General features: G+C 26.6%; 1 protein-coding gene across 1 annotated transcript in view; it reads left to right on the top strand.

The window, feature by feature from the left end:
- Window positions 1–21,801, top strand: part of LOC135923104 (metacaspase-2-like) — a 28,080-nt gene extending 6,279 nt beyond the window's left edge. Inside the window, exons 4-6 of the mRNA XM_065457675.1 lie at window positions 7,744–7,859; window positions 9,130–9,381; window positions 21,472–21,801. Coding sequence (XP_065313747.1) covers window positions 7,744–7,859; window positions 9,130–9,381; window positions 21,472–21,675 — 572 coding nt within the window. The 3' untranslated portion in view covers window positions 21,676–21,801. The remainder of the gene's footprint in view (window positions 1–7,743; window positions 7,860–9,129; window positions 9,382–21,471) is intronic.
- The last annotated feature ends 322 nt before the right edge of the window (window positions 21,802–22,123 follow it).

Raw genomic sequence — 22,123 nt, 5'->3', positions numbered from 1 at the left:
TTAATTAATTATTATTATTAAAAAAATATGGATTTGGATTTTATTAATAAAAATAAATGATTTTAGATATAACATTTTATTTTTGTTAAAGACGCTATTTTATATCGGTTCGGCTAATTTTATAATATTGGCCGATTAAAAAATATCTGTACATCCATAGTGCAGATAAAGGCCTTTTCACCCTATCAGAGGTTGAACATGCTTTGCACTTTCCCATATTTAACGCTTTCCCCAAAACCACTCTCTGATCGAAATTCTGCGAGAATGGCTAAAACAACTGATCAAGATAGAATTCTGCAATTAGGGAATTAACTGTAACCATGCCAGATGATATCTCATTATTGGTTAGTTCATAATCATTGAAACTAGAATCAGATGTGTTTGCCGTAAAATGAATATTCCAAATAAAACTATTTACGTTTTCACCCGCTGTAATATATATTTCTGAGCCAAAAAAATTCATATTTATTTTTATTGATGTTAAAATAATGGAAGGTGAATTCGGTACTTGTGATATACTTGATTTATCGTTTTCTAATATGCAGATCTGGGTATAAATCGGAAATAATATGTTACAAATATTCAATGGCTACCCAGAGATCATCATCTAAAATTTGTACGCGTTTTCTCTTTCAAAACATTAATAATTATTTCTTGAAAGGTCCCTTAATTTTTGATAACCTCTCTATCATAATTGATGCCCTACCCCATTTCCTATCTCTAGGCAACTTCAAATTTATTAAGAATTTGGCCTTCGATTTTGATTTAAGGATATGAATTCCTCAAATTTAATGCATCCAGCACATTCCATTTTTGGGTGTAAATCTTGAATTATCTATCAAGTTGTCTTCATATTACTAGCATTATCATTAATTAACGTGGAAACTTTTTCAAAATTAAAATTTCTGTGACAATATAGTCAAAAGTATGATTATTAGTTCATGTTTCAATGATTTCTAAAAAATGTGCTTTGGAGGGAGGGGGGAATGGTGGTTATTATATAATTTATAATACTTTCACCTCTCACGTTTGTTTAGCCATCTGATATCAAACATAAATTAACAGGTGAGGATTAAAATAATTGGATGCTATTTGATGCTTTCCATTACCTTTTCATATCCTTCATTTAACAAATTCTCACTAATCGTGTATCTTGAAGAGATTTTATAAGATAATTGCAAATGGACAATCTGATGAAAATATAGGTCGTACTAAAATAATATTCATTGTTTTTAGTTAGTTATGTACATTAAATCTAAATATTTTTTTATTTTGATAAGAGTGAGTTAGAACTGAATTTATTGGATTCAATGCTACTTGTGATCTTGATACTTGTAAAGTTGATGGGGATGCTTCATTATCACTTTCATCCATAATTATTACTTCGTTTGTGCCACCTTTATATATACTGCTGAATTTTATTAGATAGGTGCAATTTTTTTTTAAATAACAAATATGCGTTTGCTTAAATGTTATATCATTTTAGTGGAATTCCTATGAGTGTAGCTTTCATCACAAAATTTGCAAAAATATTAAATTTTTTTAATACCAGTTTCTTGTTTATAGAAAATATGGTCATATTTTTGATAAAGTCCTCATTTGTAATAAAAGCAATAATAAAATTCCCATGTCACATTTTCTATTTTAAAATTTTCCATTTAAGATATATTATAATTATAAAAAGTTTGTTACTTAAAATTAGATTACCTTTGACTTATAAATAAAAAAATTACTAACTAAATATATTAAAATTTGCGATAGTTATGTTTAATCTATTTTATAAGTATATCAATTAAAATAATCTTATATAAAAATGCCTTGAGGAAAATCAGAATACTGTGATATGATGCTTTGAAACTTTTTAAAATGATATTCAAATATTAGGATTTAATTAAATATTGGCAGAAATTTTGACCACAAATATGCAAAAATTTCCTGGAACGTTTCCGAACTTTACATTAGTACAAAGAATTTATATCTACATTTTTTGAGGAAGTGCCCAACTGTCCTTTAATAAATAGGGCCTCTCTGGACCTCGCTGCTAGCCTTTTCACCTGTTTCTGACATCGTCACATGCTGTTTTTTATGTGCAGTTTCTGTAAAATGTCATTTTGCTAGAATGCCAAAATCTTTCGACTGTTGACATATATTTAAATGTTTTTTCAATTTTTATACATTTTTTTTAAAATGAAATATTTATCAGAGGCCCTAAGCCCGCCCAGGCCCAGGGCCGGGCTGTATTTTAAATTTTTAAATAATGGCAGGACCAGGCCTGAAATTTTTTTTTTTAAAAACCTGGGTCGGGTTGGGCTTGAAAATTTTTTTTTAAAATACCCGGGCCGGGCCTATTTTTTAAAAAAATTTATACAACATGAATTATTATATTCGTCAATTAGATATGGTTATAATGATTATATATAGTTATGTTTGGTGAAAGTTAACACTAGCCAACACTCATAGATCTATTACATAATATAATTATAGTTTTCCTGCCATGGAATAAATACTCAAAGGATTAAATACATTATTATATAATATATGTTATATTTTTTGATTAAAATATCAGTTTTATTTTTTTATAAATACAATTAATATAGTATATTCTCAAAATATTATTTACCCAAATTTTTTATAGTATCAATTTGTAATACACTAAATATCTGTTTAGAATAAAAAAGATAATAATATGTAGTAAAAACGGCTAACTCAGTTTTTTATCCAGAAAAATATTATGCAAGTCTGAAAATTTTGCTCATAGAAGGAGCAAAGGTCTAGACATATAGTATCGAAATTCGAGGCTTAGTCAATATTTTTCTGGCGAAAATATTGAGTTAGCCGTTTTTAAAAATCGGCTCAAAACGAGCCGCTTAACAACATTAGCTAATATGCTTGCTTATAAATGTTAATCGCCGAAAAAATATGATAAAATACCAAATGAATTTTTTGTATATACCAGGTCAAATATAATTTTAAAAAGATCCAGGTCGGGCCGGACCTATAATTTTTAAAGGGCGGGCCGTAAAAAATATTTGAAAAAAAATCCGGGCCGAGCCAAAATTTTTTTAATCCGGACCGGGCCGTGTAAATGGTACCTCTGCAGGTCTCTGATATTTATATAAATACATAATAAAATATAATAGTTTTTCTATAAGACACGAACGTAGTAGTTAAGTTATTATATGGAAATAATCATATAGATACATTATTAAGAATATGTTAATTGAAATAAAAGGCCATCTAAAGTATTAAAAAGATTTTTCATTTTTTTAACTAGTTTTTATCGATTTTGCCTATGAAGTCTTAAAAACTCCACTCTTATGAGAATTTTAGATTTTATTCTGTAGAGGTATAGAAAATTTTAAAAATAATTAGGCTTTAATACTAGATTTATTATTGTTACTCGTCAATTCTGGAAAACTTGGCGCGGCGACAAATCGGCGCGGATCTGCGATTTATTTAAAAAAATTGTTATTATATGATATTTATCAAATTAAAGAATATGTTGAGTTGAACTGGTTCTACTAATTGAATTCCAGGCATCACTGGACATAAATACCTCCGGATGAAAACTTTTCCATTTTAATTAAAGAAGAGTTTTTTGAAAAATATATTTATTTATTTTACACGGTTTTAAATATGTACTAGATTTTATCGATATAGTGGGTTTGGTGTCTATTAAAATTATTATTTTTTCTCATCTAATGTAAGCACTAACCTTTTTCTTTGTTGCATAGCTCTAAGCCAACGCGATCCATGAGCTTGGTTTAGTCCTTAGCCTATTTTACCACATGTAGTGGATTTGGTTTCTAATAAAATTAATTATTTCTCATAATGTACTTTTATGCTCAAATTAACCCTAGAGGCCCTGCCATGAACCGCGTAGCAATACATGTAGCCAATATCTAAATATTTCCCCAGTACTCCACATATGTGCGTGGTTTTTATATTTTATGCACGCTGCGCATAATTAGTTAACTATTTTTTTTAAGTAAAAAATTTATTTATGGAAAAAATTAATAATTTTTTTTAACTTTCCCTTTTTCCTAAGCATTAAATTTTTTTTATTAAAATTGGGGTATTTTTGTCCGATGTTATTTTATCCGGGAGTATTTATGTCCAATGTCTTTTTGTCAAGGACATTTATATCCCGTATTCAATTATTAGGGCCAGCGTTCAACCATCAACAACCACTTTAATTTGATAAATGCCATTAATTTATTTTTATATTCATAGAAGAATGACTTTTAATTGAATTGCAGCTCATTAGATGCGCGCCAAATTGTTGTTGCACTAGATTGTCACCATGCCGAGTTTTACTCGCCGAATTGATGTGATACTATTTATTATATCTAATTGCGTAATTTTTAATCAATCATTAACTTAATTATTACATAATTTCACAAAAAAGATAATTTTTTATAATTTGACCTTAGATATATCCAAAAATATAAATCAAAAAAGCTAAAATTTTACCCACATAGTTTGTATACGAATTTTTTATAAAATTCGAAAGGGATCGTCCTAATCGTGATCGATTTGGCATTTAATAACTTAATCTAATATTTCTTTGGGGCTCAAAGAAGCCTGTGATATATTGTTGTGGTCTCCTAATGTTCCCAAAATATTCTTTTCCACGTGAGACCTGTCCTACTATTATATATGGTCAGCCCGCTCCTTTGTATTTAATTTTTTTAATATAGTAGTCTATCATCAATGGGGAGTAATGGTAACCTTGAACCTACCTTAAAAGTTATAAATAATTGTAAGACAATTTCTCTTTTTAATATCAATTGTTTCTTTAACTCCCTCCTCTACTAGAACTAGTCTCTTTCCTTATCAACAAAAAAGATTTATTTTATTTGGAAATGTATATTTTTTATTTTTAATAAATAAATAATATAACCTCTATTTTTCAATCTATCGAAGCAATAACGAAATAAACAACTGTCTCCTCGTTCTGACCTTTTTTTACAATTTTATAAACATTATTGAACACTCGATCAGCCTTTTTTAACTATAAATAAAAAATATGGCCAAAACATTTATTTTCATAGCTTGAAGTAGTGTTGTTAAACAACCCGATTAAGATTTTAGATAAAATTATGTAAACACGGAGATTTTGCTCATAAATGACAGAAAGGTTTGGACATCTATTTGAAAAATCTCGAGGCTAACATATTATTATTTTAGCTAAAATCTTAATTGGTTTAACGACACTAGCTTTAAGATTAGTCTACCTAAAAGTTTTGAAACAAGCTTTGGACACAAAACCAATAATAAAAGCCAAAGATTAACAAAATATTGTATTCGTATTGGTTTAAATTAATAATAAATTGAAAGAATGACTAGTGATTTTTAAAACCCTTAATTGTATTTAAATATGGTCACGGAAAGTTAACCATGAGGTATTTCTGTTTGGAAAAAACAGGGCTGAGAACCAACCTTGGTCCGAGTCCTGTTTATAAATGAGGATTCAAAATCCTGAAAAATGAAATTAAGCTGAAAATTTTTAATTTAATTATAAATTTTTTATAGCAACAAACCGTTACCAACAGGGTCGTCGCTAGCTAGGTGCCTTGAGTGCTAAAGTATCCATCTTTTTATAATTAGCACCAATTTTGAAAATAGATTAGCACCTTTTTTTAAAAAAATAGTGACCCCCAATTTTAAAATAATTTTTATCTTTATTGTTATAATTTTGTTCCTTTCGCCTTAAAAAAAAATAAAATTATGAACAACAAAAGATATTATATGAAAAAAGAATTATTCTATTGAATGATCCTACATATCAAAATGAAATAAAGTCTAATTGTGCTTCAATTAATTTAATGTTCATCATTGAATTAGGGTATTTTAATTCTGAAAAAAATCAGTAATATTTTCTAGATTTTTTGATAAATTGGGGTTATTTTAGGATTTTTTATTGGTTATGTATATTGTAGTTAATTATAGTAAATTTATAAATATAACCCGGACGAAAGAGGGGAGTCGAACCCCGCAAAAATTTATATATTAGAGTATTTATTAGACCTCTTTTAAAAATAAATTAGCACCTTTTAGTACCCACATATAAAATGCTAGCGACACCTCTGGATACCAAACAAAAAAATAAACACGTCTTTTGAAACTTTATATTTAATACAAAAATATTGCAAATTGAAAAAATATATATTACTGTCTATTTGCATTAAATAGAGTGCAAAAGATTGATAGGAATTTAATACAAGGAAAAATTCTTTAGGCATAGGCAAGTTTGAATAGTATGTTCATATAATCAACAACATTGGTTTATTATAACATAAAGTCCTTCTGAAAACGCCCTTTCAGAACTAGTTGAGATAGCTGGAATTGCCAGATAACTGGAAATTTTCTAAAATATTAGTATATATTTTGATGTAATTTTCACCAGTCCAGTGAATTTACATTTTTATAAACGGTGGCTTCATCAATATACTACTATAACTTTCTTCAGCCTGAAATATTTTATCAAAAAAAAATCCACGTTCATCTAAATTGTAATTATTATTTATTTTATACATATCATATTCTTCCGTTAGATATCTTATGAGAATGAGGGCGATTAAAGGATTATCTTTTAATAAGCGGCTTGATACTTTATAGCTAGATCAATCATTGTCGATATTATATATATGTTTATATTAATGATAATATTTATCCTGTTTAGCAAAAGCAGCTAAAACCCGCTGGAAAATAGCATTAGGATTATTATTATAACTAAATATATTTAAAATTGCTAAAATATAGAGGTATAATACTTGAAATGGATGGAGTGTTTGCACATTAGGCCATCTCCGTAGCTTAAATGGTTTCATAAATTCTCGATAAATTTATACATTATTCCAGGCTAAGGTGCTAATATAATTTTATTCATTTTTTTAATCGGTTAATATATATTGTTAAATATGCTTTAAGCAGTATTGCACTTTCAAACATTTGGTAAGTTGAATTTCCAACTAATTGGAATATCCAAAAATAGGAAAATTTTACTCTTGGTCAAGATATATTTTATCCAGTTTATAAAATTTTGTTTTTTATTTTACAGGTTTATTTAATGCCTCTAGGGCGACCATAACAGCCAAATATGGCAAAACTTTTGCACACATTATACACTCACAAATAGTGAACTAGTAGTAAGAGTTGCACTAAAGAAATATTGCATGTAATAAGTTTAATTGGGAAATTGAAAGGAAGAAATTAAATTTAACGGTGATATATTGATCCACAAAAAACTTAATAATTTCATTTATTTATGTATTTATTTTACATTATGGATTGGTTTATATTGCTTTTAAAACAATATTTAAATAAATTTATTTAGGTTATTGGTTGTAAAACCAATACCAACAATAAATTTTATATTGGTATTGTAAAACTAAAATCGGTCCTACCCCTACAACCTAATAAGATTTGATATCTTAAATGTGCGAAATTAAATTAAAATTCCTCCCTCTTGTAATAATAGTTTGTAATTTTTTTTATTATCCAGTACCTTTATTATTTGAATCGACACGAGCGTCAATCACGATGATAATTAGCTTTGTTGGCTTTTGCGTTTTTTTAGAGGAAATTATTAATTTTTAATCGAAATGACTTTTTTATAAATATTTTTTATTTTGTTGTATTAGAAAAGTGTGCACTTAATGAATTGTATTTTTTTTATTTTTTTGGGATATTTGTATAAATTGAAAATGGCATTTTATAAATATGAATATTTGATATTAGAAAACAAAGTTATAAAATGGGGTAAAGGGAAGGAAATGGATGCTCAAAAAAGCGAGGAAGAATCTACGATTATTGATACGTGTATCGTGAATGATGGAAAAGCTACTAGTCAAAATGTAAAAATATTTTTAAAATAATTATGATAAATCAAATTTATTTTTTATTAATGCGACAGATATTAATTTTGGTTCGGATCCCTGGCCTGAATTATATTTTTTTCTAATAACATGTTAATTTGTCTTTTTTTTAAATATATTTATTTAAAAATAATTTATGCCGTTACATTCTATTATTTAGTGATCTTTAGCATATAAGGGAAAATAAATTTATAAACATATCCAGTGTTATAGCCAAAGGCGGGGGGGGGGCGGGCTTCGGGCCGGGCCTAATATTTTTAAGAAAATTCGGGCCGGGTCGGGCCTTAAAATTTTTTTTAAATATATCTAAATTTATTAATTTTATGTTGAATTTTTCATGTAAAATAAAATAATGTGATTTTATTTATAGAAAGTAGACTCTATATAACATATATCGTTTTTTTGAGTAATTATAAAAATTAATTTCTATATTTAAATAAATTTGGGCCGGGCTTGAAAAATTAGGCCCGGTGCAGATCACTAATATAAACTTTATTTTCGAAATTTATATTGCGCATATTATAGATTCGAGATCTATAAAGCCCGACCCGCTTCACCCGTTATGAATTTTTGCACAAGTTGTTCGGACCGAAATTTTTTTGCAAGCTTGGCTCATTATAGTTTATTTTAAATTTTCAGCCCGGCCCGTTAACGTTTTGCGAAAACTCCGTCATATTTTTAATATCTATATTATAATTTTTCCCCAATATCAATTAAATGGCTATTTCTACAACAATCATTTTGTAAATCAATTATGGTTGTATCTATTGTACATTTGTGATTGTATCATATAAATAAATTATTTCATTTTTTTTTGTGAATCTAATATGTTTTATTAATAGATTTTGTATTTTAGTTAGGCAATTTAAAATACAAAGAAATTAGCATATTGTAATTTATATTTAATAGTATTAATCAAAATATTAGTTGAAATTCAAAAAAATATATTACATTTTCAATTTTAATACCCTTGCTGGACTTATAAAATTTTACGAATCCGAGATTTGCAAAGCTATTTTTAATGGGCAAATTTTCCTGTCTGGTATGTTAGATTTTTTTACCCGATCTATTATCATCTTTTTTTTGAATTTGGCGGACCAGGCTTTCAAGCGGGCCAGGCTCTGCAGATCTTTAATGCAGATAATATTATTTAATCAAATGAAATTTTTCTATAATATATTGGATATAAAGCAATTTATATTTTTTTTTCGAATAATTCCTCACTATTATAATAAATGACTTATAAAAGGTTTCAAATATTTTACACGATTTATCTGACAATGGTAACAAAAAAAAAACTATAACTCCTAAGTTTCAACAATGTATAATACCGATATCTTCGAATGATCATGACGCCTCCTATGTTACAACAGGAAATGAAAGTGAATCAACCGAATTTATTCAATCAGCTATAAATTACAATAACCTTATTTTACCTCTTCCTACCAAACACGAGAATATTACACCCTTTATACCACCTGAGGATATTCGTGATTGGAATGTAATAATATTATTTATTTCAAATTATATATTAATATAAATAATAAATATATCGTATATTGGGATATGGAATTCATTAGGATTTGAGATCTCAATTTTAAATTATTACTGAGAGTAATTTTTATATCTGATTTGATCGGAAGTGTATTCACTGTGAATTCCATAAATTTTGCCTAGAATTATCGAATTACTTTTAATTTATATCCATTTTTATATAAAATTTTCATATAAATTAAAAATACCCAAAAATTGATGGCTATTGTTTGAATTTTTAGGTATTCTACACATGCTATAATTCATTTCCTATAAATCAGATTTTTCAAATTATAAAAATAGTTTTCAATAATTGATATAAAATTGAGAGATTTCATATCCCAAAATGACAGATATATTTATTAGATAAAATCATCCATTGATTTGATAGACTCGTTATTTTTAAGTTTTATAAATATTTTAAATTATTTAATGACCGAAATATAATATTATCCAATGGTAAGATATTTTGTCATCTTGGGATTTTAAAAATAAATTAGAAATGCCTATAATATTGACTGGATGGTATCTGAAGATATGTTTTAGTCAAGTTGTAGTCATCAACAATTGATTGATTTGTTTGGAATAGGAATATCGATTTTGTGTAGAAAACTTTAATGATTCAATTGTGTATATTTTATTTAAATTCTATATATTTGAATTTTAAACTGAGCAATCTTAATGTAAAACTAAACAATTTAATTTTAAAACTACATATTTTTACCATTCAAATATTTTTTAAACTTTGAAACTAATAATTTAAAATAGCATAGCTAGCCCAAAAAAACTTAATTAATATCACCCTTTTTAAAATGTTATATTCCGTAATTTGACATTTAAAATTGACCTTATCTTTTCATGATAACCCAAAAAGATATTTTAAAAGAGAAAGAGAGAAATATAATTTTAGAGACTGTGTGTGGCCGGCGCCGCCAAAATTTTCTCCTCGGAAGCGTTGCCGATTTTTTTTATGGCAATGGTGCGGAATGTGAAATTTAAAATGATATTAATTTATATTATATATTAAATTGTTATTTTTTAAATCTGAATATTATTAATAAAATATGAATTGTGTAATAGTACATAATAAGACCTATTGCAATTCATCAAATTGAATTAATACGAAAACCTTAAAATCAAAATGCCCTATCTATTGGAACAGAATATTAAGCTAGAAAGTATCCATGGTTTCTACAAAAGCCCTATAAATAATATGTTAAGTAAAATAGGTAAACAATTTTAAAATTTTTATAACGAAATGGATCTCGGCGAATTATTCACATTTACTAAATTAGAATTTCTTTCCTCCCGAAAAGGATCAACAATTAATTTGTTTATTATTTCTTACTGAAGTAGAAACATATATACATATCTATAAATCTGAAGCTTAGATATCATTTATCTAAAAGAAAAGCAAAAAAACTAGATCATAGGTTTCCAATTACCGACCTTAATTTATTTTATTTAATAAACATTTATTTAAAATATTTTGAAGATTAGATATGAGTGAATATTTGATAAAGATTTCAAGATCATAAATTATTTCAGAATATTTAAATTCTAATTTTACGGCATCATTGCAATTTTAATTAGACATTTAAAACTTCTAAAGCATCATAGAAATGCAGAGAGTCAGATTCAAGTTAAAGATAATGGCTAAAAATCCAATTCGTATATAGCTAAAATAGCCAACAAATATTTACAAACAATTACTATAATAATAGCAAACTAGATCAAGATGCCACATTTTACTAGGCCCACATACTATTCCAGAACAGTATGCGCTAACCTTTTGGGGAAAAAGCGACTCGAACTTCCTACACTTGCTAATTTAGCTAGGAAAAGTAATCTGTAACCAGTACACCTAGCGAAATGCTTTTCCGTCACTGGATTAATACTTAATGCTAAAAGAACCTATTTATGCCCCATCAATTTCTACAAAATAATATTTATACGACAATTATAATTTAACTAAATTTGATTTCTAATTTATTTATTTCTTACTTTATATTTTGTTTTCATTCCAAATTTGTTTTAATAAAAATAGACAGAACATTACATATGTTAGCGTGACCATGACTAAAAAGGCAATTCCTAAGTCTATTTCGGAAAATAAGAAATACATAAGTTTATTTAGGAGTGGGACAGAAAATAATTTAAGAACTAAACTATACTAACAATCTTATAACTAAGTGGCCCAAATATATTATAAAAAATTTAATACAATGAATTATAAAGAAAATTTATTTTTAAATATGCAGTGCCATCGACGCCGCAGCACCCAATTTATTAGATGGCTGCTAAATCGGCGCACCGTTAAACACCGATAAAAATTTTAAAAAAACTGCCGTCGTTATTGAGACTTCTCACAAAAGTCTACCTATAAAATTACATAAAATCAAAATATATTAATAATATTTATCTCTCACTCCATATTGTATAGTTCAAAAGACTATCAAATTAATCATATACAAAAAAATGATCTTATATATTAAATGATAAAAATATTGTTTTATTAGTTATGTAATTTAAAAAATAGGAACGCGCGTTACTGACTATTCAAAAAAGTAACGGGTTACTCGTTACTTAAAAAATTATATATTATATACAAAAAAATTATTTTTTCCTACATTATATAATATAAATAAAACTACTCAAAAAGAATATATAATATGATAAGATCTTTTTATAAAATTAAATTTCATATATATAATTATAATATAAATAAAATTATACAAAAATAATGTATTATATATAAGATAACATCTTTTTGCAACAATTTTTTATTTATTTTAGCAACAATTGATTTTCAAAATTTTGATCAGACAAACAAGAGTGCTTAGTGCTCAACACAGTTTTCGCAGTGCTAAACACAAGTTCAATTGGCGCAGAGGATGGGAGAGTTGTATAAATAAAATTTTTAATTCGGGGAATTTTTTTAAAAATATTAAGAATTATATTTATTTTGAAAAAAACTTATAGATCATCTTCACAAGGATCTTCATTCATTTCATCATTAAAATTTTTTTTTTATCTTTATCAGAAAATATTCTGGTATATGTGTTGGATAAAGGACTTAAGTCAGCTCTTTCTTTATCAAAGTTTTTTCTCAAACTGGAAAGTTCTAGCATTTTTCCTTTGTTGACCTCTAATTTTATCCAGGGCCGATCCAATTTAAATATGGGTGAATTATTGCGGATAGTGTATATTCATCTTTATAAGATGTGTTTGAATTTGAAAATATAAGGTAATCAAAATATAGAGTGTAAGCAATATTTGAAAAGACTATATCTTTTTTATATGCCTTCCAGGATTGAATTTAATAAGTGGCTTACAAAACTTAAAATTATTTAAAGCCATTTTTTAGGTTTTAATATTATAATAGTTATCATGAGAGTAAGATATCACAAATGCATTTTTTTCGCTTTTTAAAATTGAAAGATCCGTAGCAATTGGTTCCATAACCTATAAAATCATATATAACATATCATATTTCTTAATTAATAACCATACAATATTTATCCATGAACTACTTGTCGTTATCTGAAAATCTCTGTTATTCAGATTTATCACAAGATTTGTCATTTTTGGCAATTCTCCTTAATATGAATATCTATTAATTTCACGGAGTTATAAAAAGAGTTTTATCTTGTTATAACTGGTTTAATCAGATATCTTCCTATGTTTTACTTGCTTAACAGTTTGAAGATTGCCCATGTTTATTTATAATTTTTGAAATGGTTTTAAAATGAACATCCTTACCTGTCTTTGAATGTCAACACAACAAAGTGTGCTGAACTGGAATGATGCTTAGGTAAGTATATAATACTATCAGTGGTATTTTGATTGTCAAATAGATTAAATAATGGCAGATGAATATTTCATCATCCGATTCTTCTCCTAGATCATACACTAAAAAATTTTAATAAATATATTATAATTTTTTTACTTGAAAGCTTTTATATAATTTCTAACATTGTCGGTAATGTTGGTCACTTTATTTTGTATCTTATATGTGGTAAAAAAATTTTGTTAGACAATCAAATGTGTGTTTTTGGTTTATTTTACAAGCTAAGCAGGCTGAAACCCTCTTAAGAGTGTCTGGGTGTAGCCAGATGGATTCTACATCTCAATGAGTGTGAGTTGATTGACTTCAAATTTTTTTCTCTAAATGTTCATTAATCTTTTGAGGAATAATTATCATTTAAAAAGGAATTAGGAAAAATATCTAGTTTCAGTTCTCTAAAACAATATTGCTTCATCACTTTATTTATATATATTTATTTAAACAACTTTTTTTTAAATCACTATTTTATTCTTTAAATTTATTAACAATTTGAAGTTAAACCAATAGCAACACTAAAACGAGAAATATAAGATATTGTTTAAGAATCCAAAATAATTTTTTGAACCAATATAAATATTTTGTCGATCTTGGGTTTTTAATGTTGATTCCCAGCACTATACTATAGTATAATTTAATTGCTTATATTTTAATTTCATGATTAAATTTTTCAAAATATTATGAAAGAAAACTTCTTTTAATGGTTATTTTATAATACCCATGTTTAATATTCTATTTTTAAAGTAATGTTTAAAATAATAATATATTAATTCATCTTTCTACCTTCATATGCTTTTTTAAGTTTGAACTACTGGACATTGAGGTTCAAATATTTGTGTTGGGACTTAATTTACATTTACAAAGTGTAGACTTTGTATTGTACCTTTAATTTTCTTTATTGGTGTAAAATATGTTTCAAATTAGGGACAGACAATCTTCATCTGAAGAAGTATTATGGACATAATATTCTTAAAATAAATTATAAAATAGAAATAATATTATTCACATTTACTTAGAATTTTGATTGAATATTAATTAGTTTTATTTTATAGTACAATAAATATGTTTTTCTTTTTTTAATATTTTTCATAACGAGTAGCGTTTTTTTGCGTTACCATTACTCAAAAAAAGAAACGAGTTACCGTTACCTCTAGGAGATAGTAACGAATGGTCTTTCTTTTCTTCAAAAAAGGTAACGAAGTTAGTACGACCTTTTGACGTTACTTTACAGCACTATTTTATGAACCGATTCTAAAACTTCCCTTTTTAAAATCTTACAAGTACAAAAATGGCTTATTCATAAAAATACGGCTAATTAATCTTAGCCATTTTTATGGCTGTTGCTTATTAACCGTAGTAGTTATTATTGCTATGGTTAGGCCGTAAGCTGAGATGGCATCGATTGCAAACTATACTTTTTAATATCAATATTTATAAAAATACGGTTTATATTTTATCAAAAAAGTAATTTAATTAACAGTATTTAAATTAAATCATTTTTTATAATTAAGCAATTCATACTTATGTAAATATTGTAAAATGAGGTATAAGAAAATGTTTTTAATTAAACTGAAAAACCAGGGATCCAAACCGATATTAATATCGGTTCAGGTTCGGATAAAAATAACGGTTCAAGGTTCAGGTTCGGTTTACCAAAAATATAAATATCGGTTCGGTTCAAACCTCTAAAAACCGGTTTGAAATTTTTGCATTCAAACCTACATTAGAATTATGTATAAGGAAAATTTTTTTTTAATTTCATAATTAAAATAAAAACCTTCATTTTTATTAATTGCACATTATAAAATAATATTATTTATAAATATAACAAATAAATATATCATAATTTTAATATGAACAATTACTTAAATTTATATATTTTCAAAATTCGTCTCACTCAAATTACATCTATAAGGAGATAATATAAATTTATTTGTTGAAAAATATCCTCCCACACTAACTTGGGTAGCTCGCATTGCCAGTATGATATCAGATTTGATGTGTTATTTATAAAACTATATGTAAAAATTTATATATTAGATTTAATTTTTTTCTAGGCATTATAATTTATAAGCTTAAAATATTTAAAAAATATTGTAAAATGGCGATATACTAAAGTTTATAAAAATTATGACTGACGTTTATCAATCAAATGTGATTGATAATAATTTTTAAAACAATTTGAATATAATTAATATTTTTGCAATATACTACTAGTAAAAACTTACACGTTATTTTATAAGCATAAAATAATGAGACTCGAACCGGTTCAGAGGCATTTTAACGGTTCGGTTCAGGTTCGGCTAGAAATTTTTTAGAGGTTTAGGTTCGATAAAAAATACCGCTTTTTAGCGGTTTAACGGTTCGGTTCAAGTTCGGTTTGAAAACTAATGATTATTTAAAATTTACAAAAAAAAGACTTATATCTTGATTTTTATTCAAAATAACCATAGGCAACTACTAATCACTAATTTTTTCATGGTTGTTGTTTTAGCATAAAGTATATAATTATTTTTAGACATCAATCAATTTTGCAATTATTGGATTACTCTTTATAAAAGTTGTTAACGCTCCATTTAAAAGAGTGCACTCCCGCTCTAAATTTAATAAAGAAGCGCCTCTTATCTACTCTTTTGATTTTAATTTATATAATATAAAGTACACAAAACAAAATATATTTTTTATCTATATATTTTATTCAAAGAAAATGATGCATCAAAAATTTATAATTTTCTATTGTCTATTAAAGGTAGCAAATTTTTTATATTTTAATCTGTGTAATTAAAAAAATTTAAATCCTTAAATATAACAAATATTTATTATTATTGTTTGTTAAAATAAATTGTCTAGTATATCTTAATGAGTAATAATGTGAAGAGAGATATTGAAGGACCACAAGAAAAGGTGAAGCTAAAAAGAAAAAAAAATCAATTTGATTGTGTCCAAAAATATCTTTATGTTAGAAAATTGTTATATATTTTTTAATTCTCTATTTTGTTCCCTGCATATCCTTCAATTTGAATGCAGATGGATAATAGCATTTATATTATGAGGATTATAAATAGCTAAAATCTGTAACAAAGTTGTAAAAATATTTTTTATTTATATAAAATTATAAACTTTTTAACAATGCCGCATATAAGAAACTACAACAAGTTGGCAAAACTGAATCTGCGAAATCATTTATCAATATGATTAAGTATCTTCAAGGTGTTTGCCAAAGGCTCCATAACTTGGAATTTATACATTTAGAAAATAACGATAGTAATATTATTTTTGGCTATATTCTTAGAGTTAAAGCTTATATTCCCCTATTTCTATGTTATCACATAAATGTTTAAGATTTTCCAGTTTTTCCCTTAATATTTTATATAACAATGCCCTGGATTCATAATATGATTTCTATCTTATAATATTTAGAATTATCAAATATTTTCCCAATTTTTTAGTTCTATTTCAGCCATATTTGTGGATATATTTTGTTTATTTCATAAAGATTGACACTTTTTAAATGAGCGGGATATAATATTAAAGCCTTTATTTTCTGAATATTTCTCCACTTCAACTTTGGCCACAAATTAAATTTGTGGCAGCCGCATCGGGAATGTTATGGTAAAAAATCATAACTTTCGGCTCTATTAATTAGAATGTCATTTATATCCACAAGTTGAAAGTTTCATCCATTTCATAAATTTTATCCTCCAACATTCTACAAAATAAAGAAGTTATATTTAATTTTAAACTGATATTAAATCTTCACAATTTATATTTTACCATTAGCATTAATGGTATTTTATTTTTTAAAACTTCTATGAATATCAATTATAATCTTGGCCAACATATCAAAATGGTGCACTTTAAGCATGTTTTTAAGCTAAGGATGTAAACTTTTGTTGATGATTTTGCACCCAAGAATGACTTTTATAAAAATAATTAATTAATCACTTATAGGAATCTTGAATAGAGAGGCACCAACCTTCTAAATTCACACTAACAATCAGCTATAATACGAATATAAGACTCATCAGGAAGTCTATCTAGAATGTCATCTATTTTTAATTCCATGACAAATTTACTGAAATAACGTGATTTTCGGACGATCATTTTTAAAATAGATGAAACTTGGCATGACGGCTAAATAGATTTATATTTTTTACAAATCAAAATTTTAATGCTCTAGCTCAAATATATCCCGAGTTATGGACCTTCAAAGTTCGTGAGCGCCTTTCCCACTTTTAACGAATTAATTTAGTCAAAAAAATTTTGGTTTTAAGAACAAATTATATATTATTTTGTAGCCATATAAAATTTATTTAAAAAATATATTCAGTTGTTGTATTTCGGCTAAAACAAAAGAAAATATTTTGAAAAATGCCACATATAAAAGAATAAATCTCATGAAATTGTATATTAACCAATATGTTTAAATATTTAAGTAAAGATATTAATGGAGAAAATAAGAATTTAATTTTATTAAGTTTTTTAAATTTTAGGAATAAATAAATTAATTATAAAGGGCGTTTGAAACGATGAAACTAATCATATGTTTATTACAAATATATTTAATTAATTAAGTAAAAATTTAATTTTTATAATTTTAGGAATAAATAAATCATTTATAGATAGCGCTATTTTTAAAAATAATTATAATGCATTTTACATTATAAATAATCATTAATATTTCTATAATATTATTATATGCACTAGAAATTTTTAAAAAACACATTTTTTTATGCCCAATAAAAAGAAAATATATTATAATTATCCTTCAACGACATTTTCTAATCCAACATGTCCTTGCGGGTTTGAGAAATCTTACTTAATCGTGGCCTACCTCTAGTTCGTTGGCCCGTAACTTCAAGATCGAAAACTTTCCGATTCACCATTTGAATCAGTACTTACCACCACTTAGCCATGCCATCTCAGTCTGCTCTCTTTTACCTTTTCTGACTAGGAAACTACGCCTATATTATTTCTTAGGCTATCATTTTATAACCTAGACTCTTTCGGATCATCCGCACATCCAACATCTCGGCAGCTCTCAATACCTAAGTTTCACACCCATACAACAAGACCGTCTGACGATAGTTCGATAGGCCTTACCTTTAAGCCACAGTGGCATCTCCCTGTCACAAAGCACTCCTGATTGGCCTTTTCATTTTATCCAACCCTTTTGCTTCCGTCTTTATGCATTTCCCATAATAGCTAAAATTTTCAACTTTCGGGTATGTAGCAAGTTGTATAATTTTGTTGCCAGTTACACTGTCTTAGAATAGCTGACGCGGAGGCTATTCTCCAACTTAATTGCCCAAACACCGGCCCGCTTAGCTGCCATTATTTCGGTTTCCTTGCATATTACTATGTCATCTAGATACAACATTGACCATGGTGCTGAGCTCTGCAAGTCCTCGGTTATAGTATCCGGGATGAGTACGAAGAGAAAGGGGCTTAACGCTGGCCCTTGATGTAGCCCGATATCTATGGGAGGTAAGCGGAAAATAATTCCCCGGAAAAAAATCCTTGGAAAATAATTATCCGGAAAAATATTCCCCAGGGAAATAAATTCCCCATTTTTTAGATTTTAAATTAAATATTGGGGAAAATTAATCCCCGGAAAAAAAGAAAAAAATTCCCCGAATAATTTTTTTAAAATTATCAAAAAATAATCCCGCCGCTAAAATAACGAAAATATTTCTAAAAAATTATATTAGTTATTTCTGAGTTGAGAGTATTTCCAAAAGGGCAATCTTTAAATGAGAATTGATAAATCGGTTGGTAGCTTTTATAATTTAGTAGATAGCATAAAAAGAATAGATTTGTGACGATAGATTTTTATAGAAATATATGAAAATTATGAAAGAGGTTTTACAATTTAAAATTGAAAAGAAAAATGTGAAAGCAAATTTTTCCCTAGAAAGAGAAAGGTTATTTCCATAATCCACTTTTTATCTAGACTTGAATACCATGAAGAGAGGGGGGGGGTATTTCTAACACGCCACTAAGGTTAAAATATATATAACATTAAAATGAATATTATGACACTATTCTGTTCCGTTCGTTTGAATCCCGGACAAAAATAACATAATGGAAATTTTTTATGTTTAATACTATTGATTTTAAAAATTGTATCTGATTATAAATTTTCAAAAAAAGTATTGATCCTAATCACTGATTACAAAAGCTTATTTAATTCAAAGACTATCTCAAGTAATTGAACGTTACCAAAAAATATGGTGAATTCCATATCAAATCAACCAAGGTTTCAACCCAACCCCCTTCAATTTTTCTTAAATTTTGTATACTGGTAGTATATACTATAACTAAGAAAAAAATGAAATTTTACCTTCCAACACTGTTTACCCGGTAAGATATGGCCGTTTAAAGCGCGGAAAAATGGTACATTTTTGACAAAATGCACCTCGTTTATTTTCAAATATCTCGAGTAATAATTATGTTAGAAAAATAATTTAAATTTATTTTGTAGCTTAATAAAAGTTCTTTAAAATGACATAAGAATAAATATGATGGACATTTTATTAATATCGAAAACCGGATGTGTAAAACCGAAAATGGCCATAGAAAAAAAAGGTATTTTTTCAATTTTTTTTCTGTAGATAGGTATCACACTGTTTTATATTTGTACAAAATCCTAGACTGGGATGAACATGGGTTTAGGAGTTATCACTTTTTATATGGCTAAAATTTAACATTAATATCATCATATTTTAACATAATAAATAATTATGAAATAATGTTAATTTAAAAATTAGGTCTAAATGATATGCCCTGACTTTTTTTTATCTTTATCAAAATTTTTGAGATGTGGCTGGAATAATCAGCTTTGTTTAACACTTTAGTTAAATTTTATCTAGAAGTTACTTGACAAAATAATTCTAAACATATTTATAACTTTATTTGCCTTAAATTGCATTACATATAATACAATCAAAAATTTATAAAATATACCATATATTATAATCATCCAAGGAGTTTTAATAAATTATGACTTTTGTTTTCGTCTAGGGGAATTGGAACTTGTGTTCAAGAAATTCTTTTTGCTCTCAAAAATCTGCTTTCAAGATGACTTTCTATGTTCATATATTCATTATTGCTCACAAATATATAATTTACCCCTTTGATATTATTTCTTACATAGTTAAATAAATCTATTGTTGTCAATATGTGATGTTCATATGGACGTTGCAAGCTTGCTCGAGCTGCTAACCGTTTAGTAACGGCCCCCAAAATGTCGCATGGACATTTATGTGCGGTTTCAAAGAATGTCACTCAGCCTTTATCCCAAAATCATTTTCATGATTAATGAAATCTTTTATTTTATATTGGTTACTGCTCCATCAGAAAAATAATAAATTTTAGCCACTCTATTAAATCTTTCCTTCAAATTTTTTTTCCGGGAATATTTTTTCCTATATTGTTAATTTTATAAAAATAATTTTATATTTTATAGGGTTTATAAAATGGGAAATTTTTTCCGGGGAATTATTTTCTATGGAAATTTTTTTCCGGAGAATTATTTTCCTGGGGATTTTTTTTCCGGGGATTTTTTTCCGGTGAATTATTTTCCTAGATTCATGGGAAACAGCCTTGAGTCTCCGACCGCCCTTCTAACCATTGAAGCGACCTCTACACACATCTAATGAGTTGCACATAACCCCTGGGATTCCTCTTTTGCCCATCCATCATCATATCAAATTTCTGGGTATACTTTCATATGCCTTTTCCAGGTCAATGCAATTTATTATATATAATCTTACTTTTAAAGAATGGGTGGATAAACTGATGACTGGTACTGGAATATCAAAAATTTATTATTATCATTTTTTTATAGTGTTTATACTAAATATAAGTCCTTAATTTTCTGTACCTTAAATTCGAACTCTTTTTTACGAGGGTTATAGATTGCAAATTCAATTTTGTAAAATAAATCTAAAAATTTCTAAATATAATAATATAAACGAATTAATCCAAATATCCCTAGTTCTACTATCCCTTTGGTTACTAATATCGTTAATAATATATAATGATACTTTTCAATTACCAAATAACTGCATTATATAAAATTCTCTTCGTTAAATTTTTCATATTTAGTTTTATTAACCATTAAATTTTTAATTGTTTAACAAAAATATATCCCAAGCATTTACAATTTATCGATCAACGCAGAAAAATTTTATTGTATAATTTAATATTTAGGTAAATGACGTTTTCCAATTTATACTCCAACTATCTGGCTGCAAAGAATACGCCGAAACATTCAAAACCAACGAAATTGACGGCCCATCATTGTTTCTTCTCAAAGAGGAGCATTTCACTTCATCACTCAAAATGAAACTAGGACCGGCACTAAAGATTCAAGCAAAAGTGGCTGAATTGATAAGAAAATATTCGAGTCCGTGATTGATTTATATTTATTTTTTGTGATAACAATTACATCAATAAAATGACGTCTTTAATACCGTCAAATGCATATCCCTCTAATTTATGTTTATATCTATCAATCTAAATGTAAATAAAGATTAAATGTTGCATTTATATATTATATAATAATTTTAGTTTATTATAACTTATATGTTCACTGGTATTCTTTACTTTAGTAAATTTATATTATAATATATTTATCTTTTGTGTGTAATTTAAAATTCATTATACAATTCAATAAAGAATATTTAAATCTAAAATAAATGTAGTTAGATAAGGTTAATACAAAAAATCAATTATCCAATTAGCCTCTTCTTTTTTCCACATAAAAAAAGTCCTGATAGTCAAATTTAAGATGACATCCATAAGTGAATGCATGCACGGTCATAAATACGTTTTAATTTGTTTGTCAATTTATTTCCGGATA

This window comes from Gordionus sp. m RMFG-2023, chromosome 2, assembly GCF_954871325.1.
Source record: "Gordionus sp. m RMFG-2023 chromosome 2, tfGorSpeb1-WG-v2, whole genome shotgun sequence".
Classification (NCBI taxonomy): domain Eukaryota; kingdom Metazoa; phylum Nematomorpha; class Gordioida; order Chordodea; family Parachordodidae; genus Gordionus; species Gordionus sp. m RMFG-2023.
This window is presented reverse-complemented; position numbering and strand designations above follow the sequence as displayed.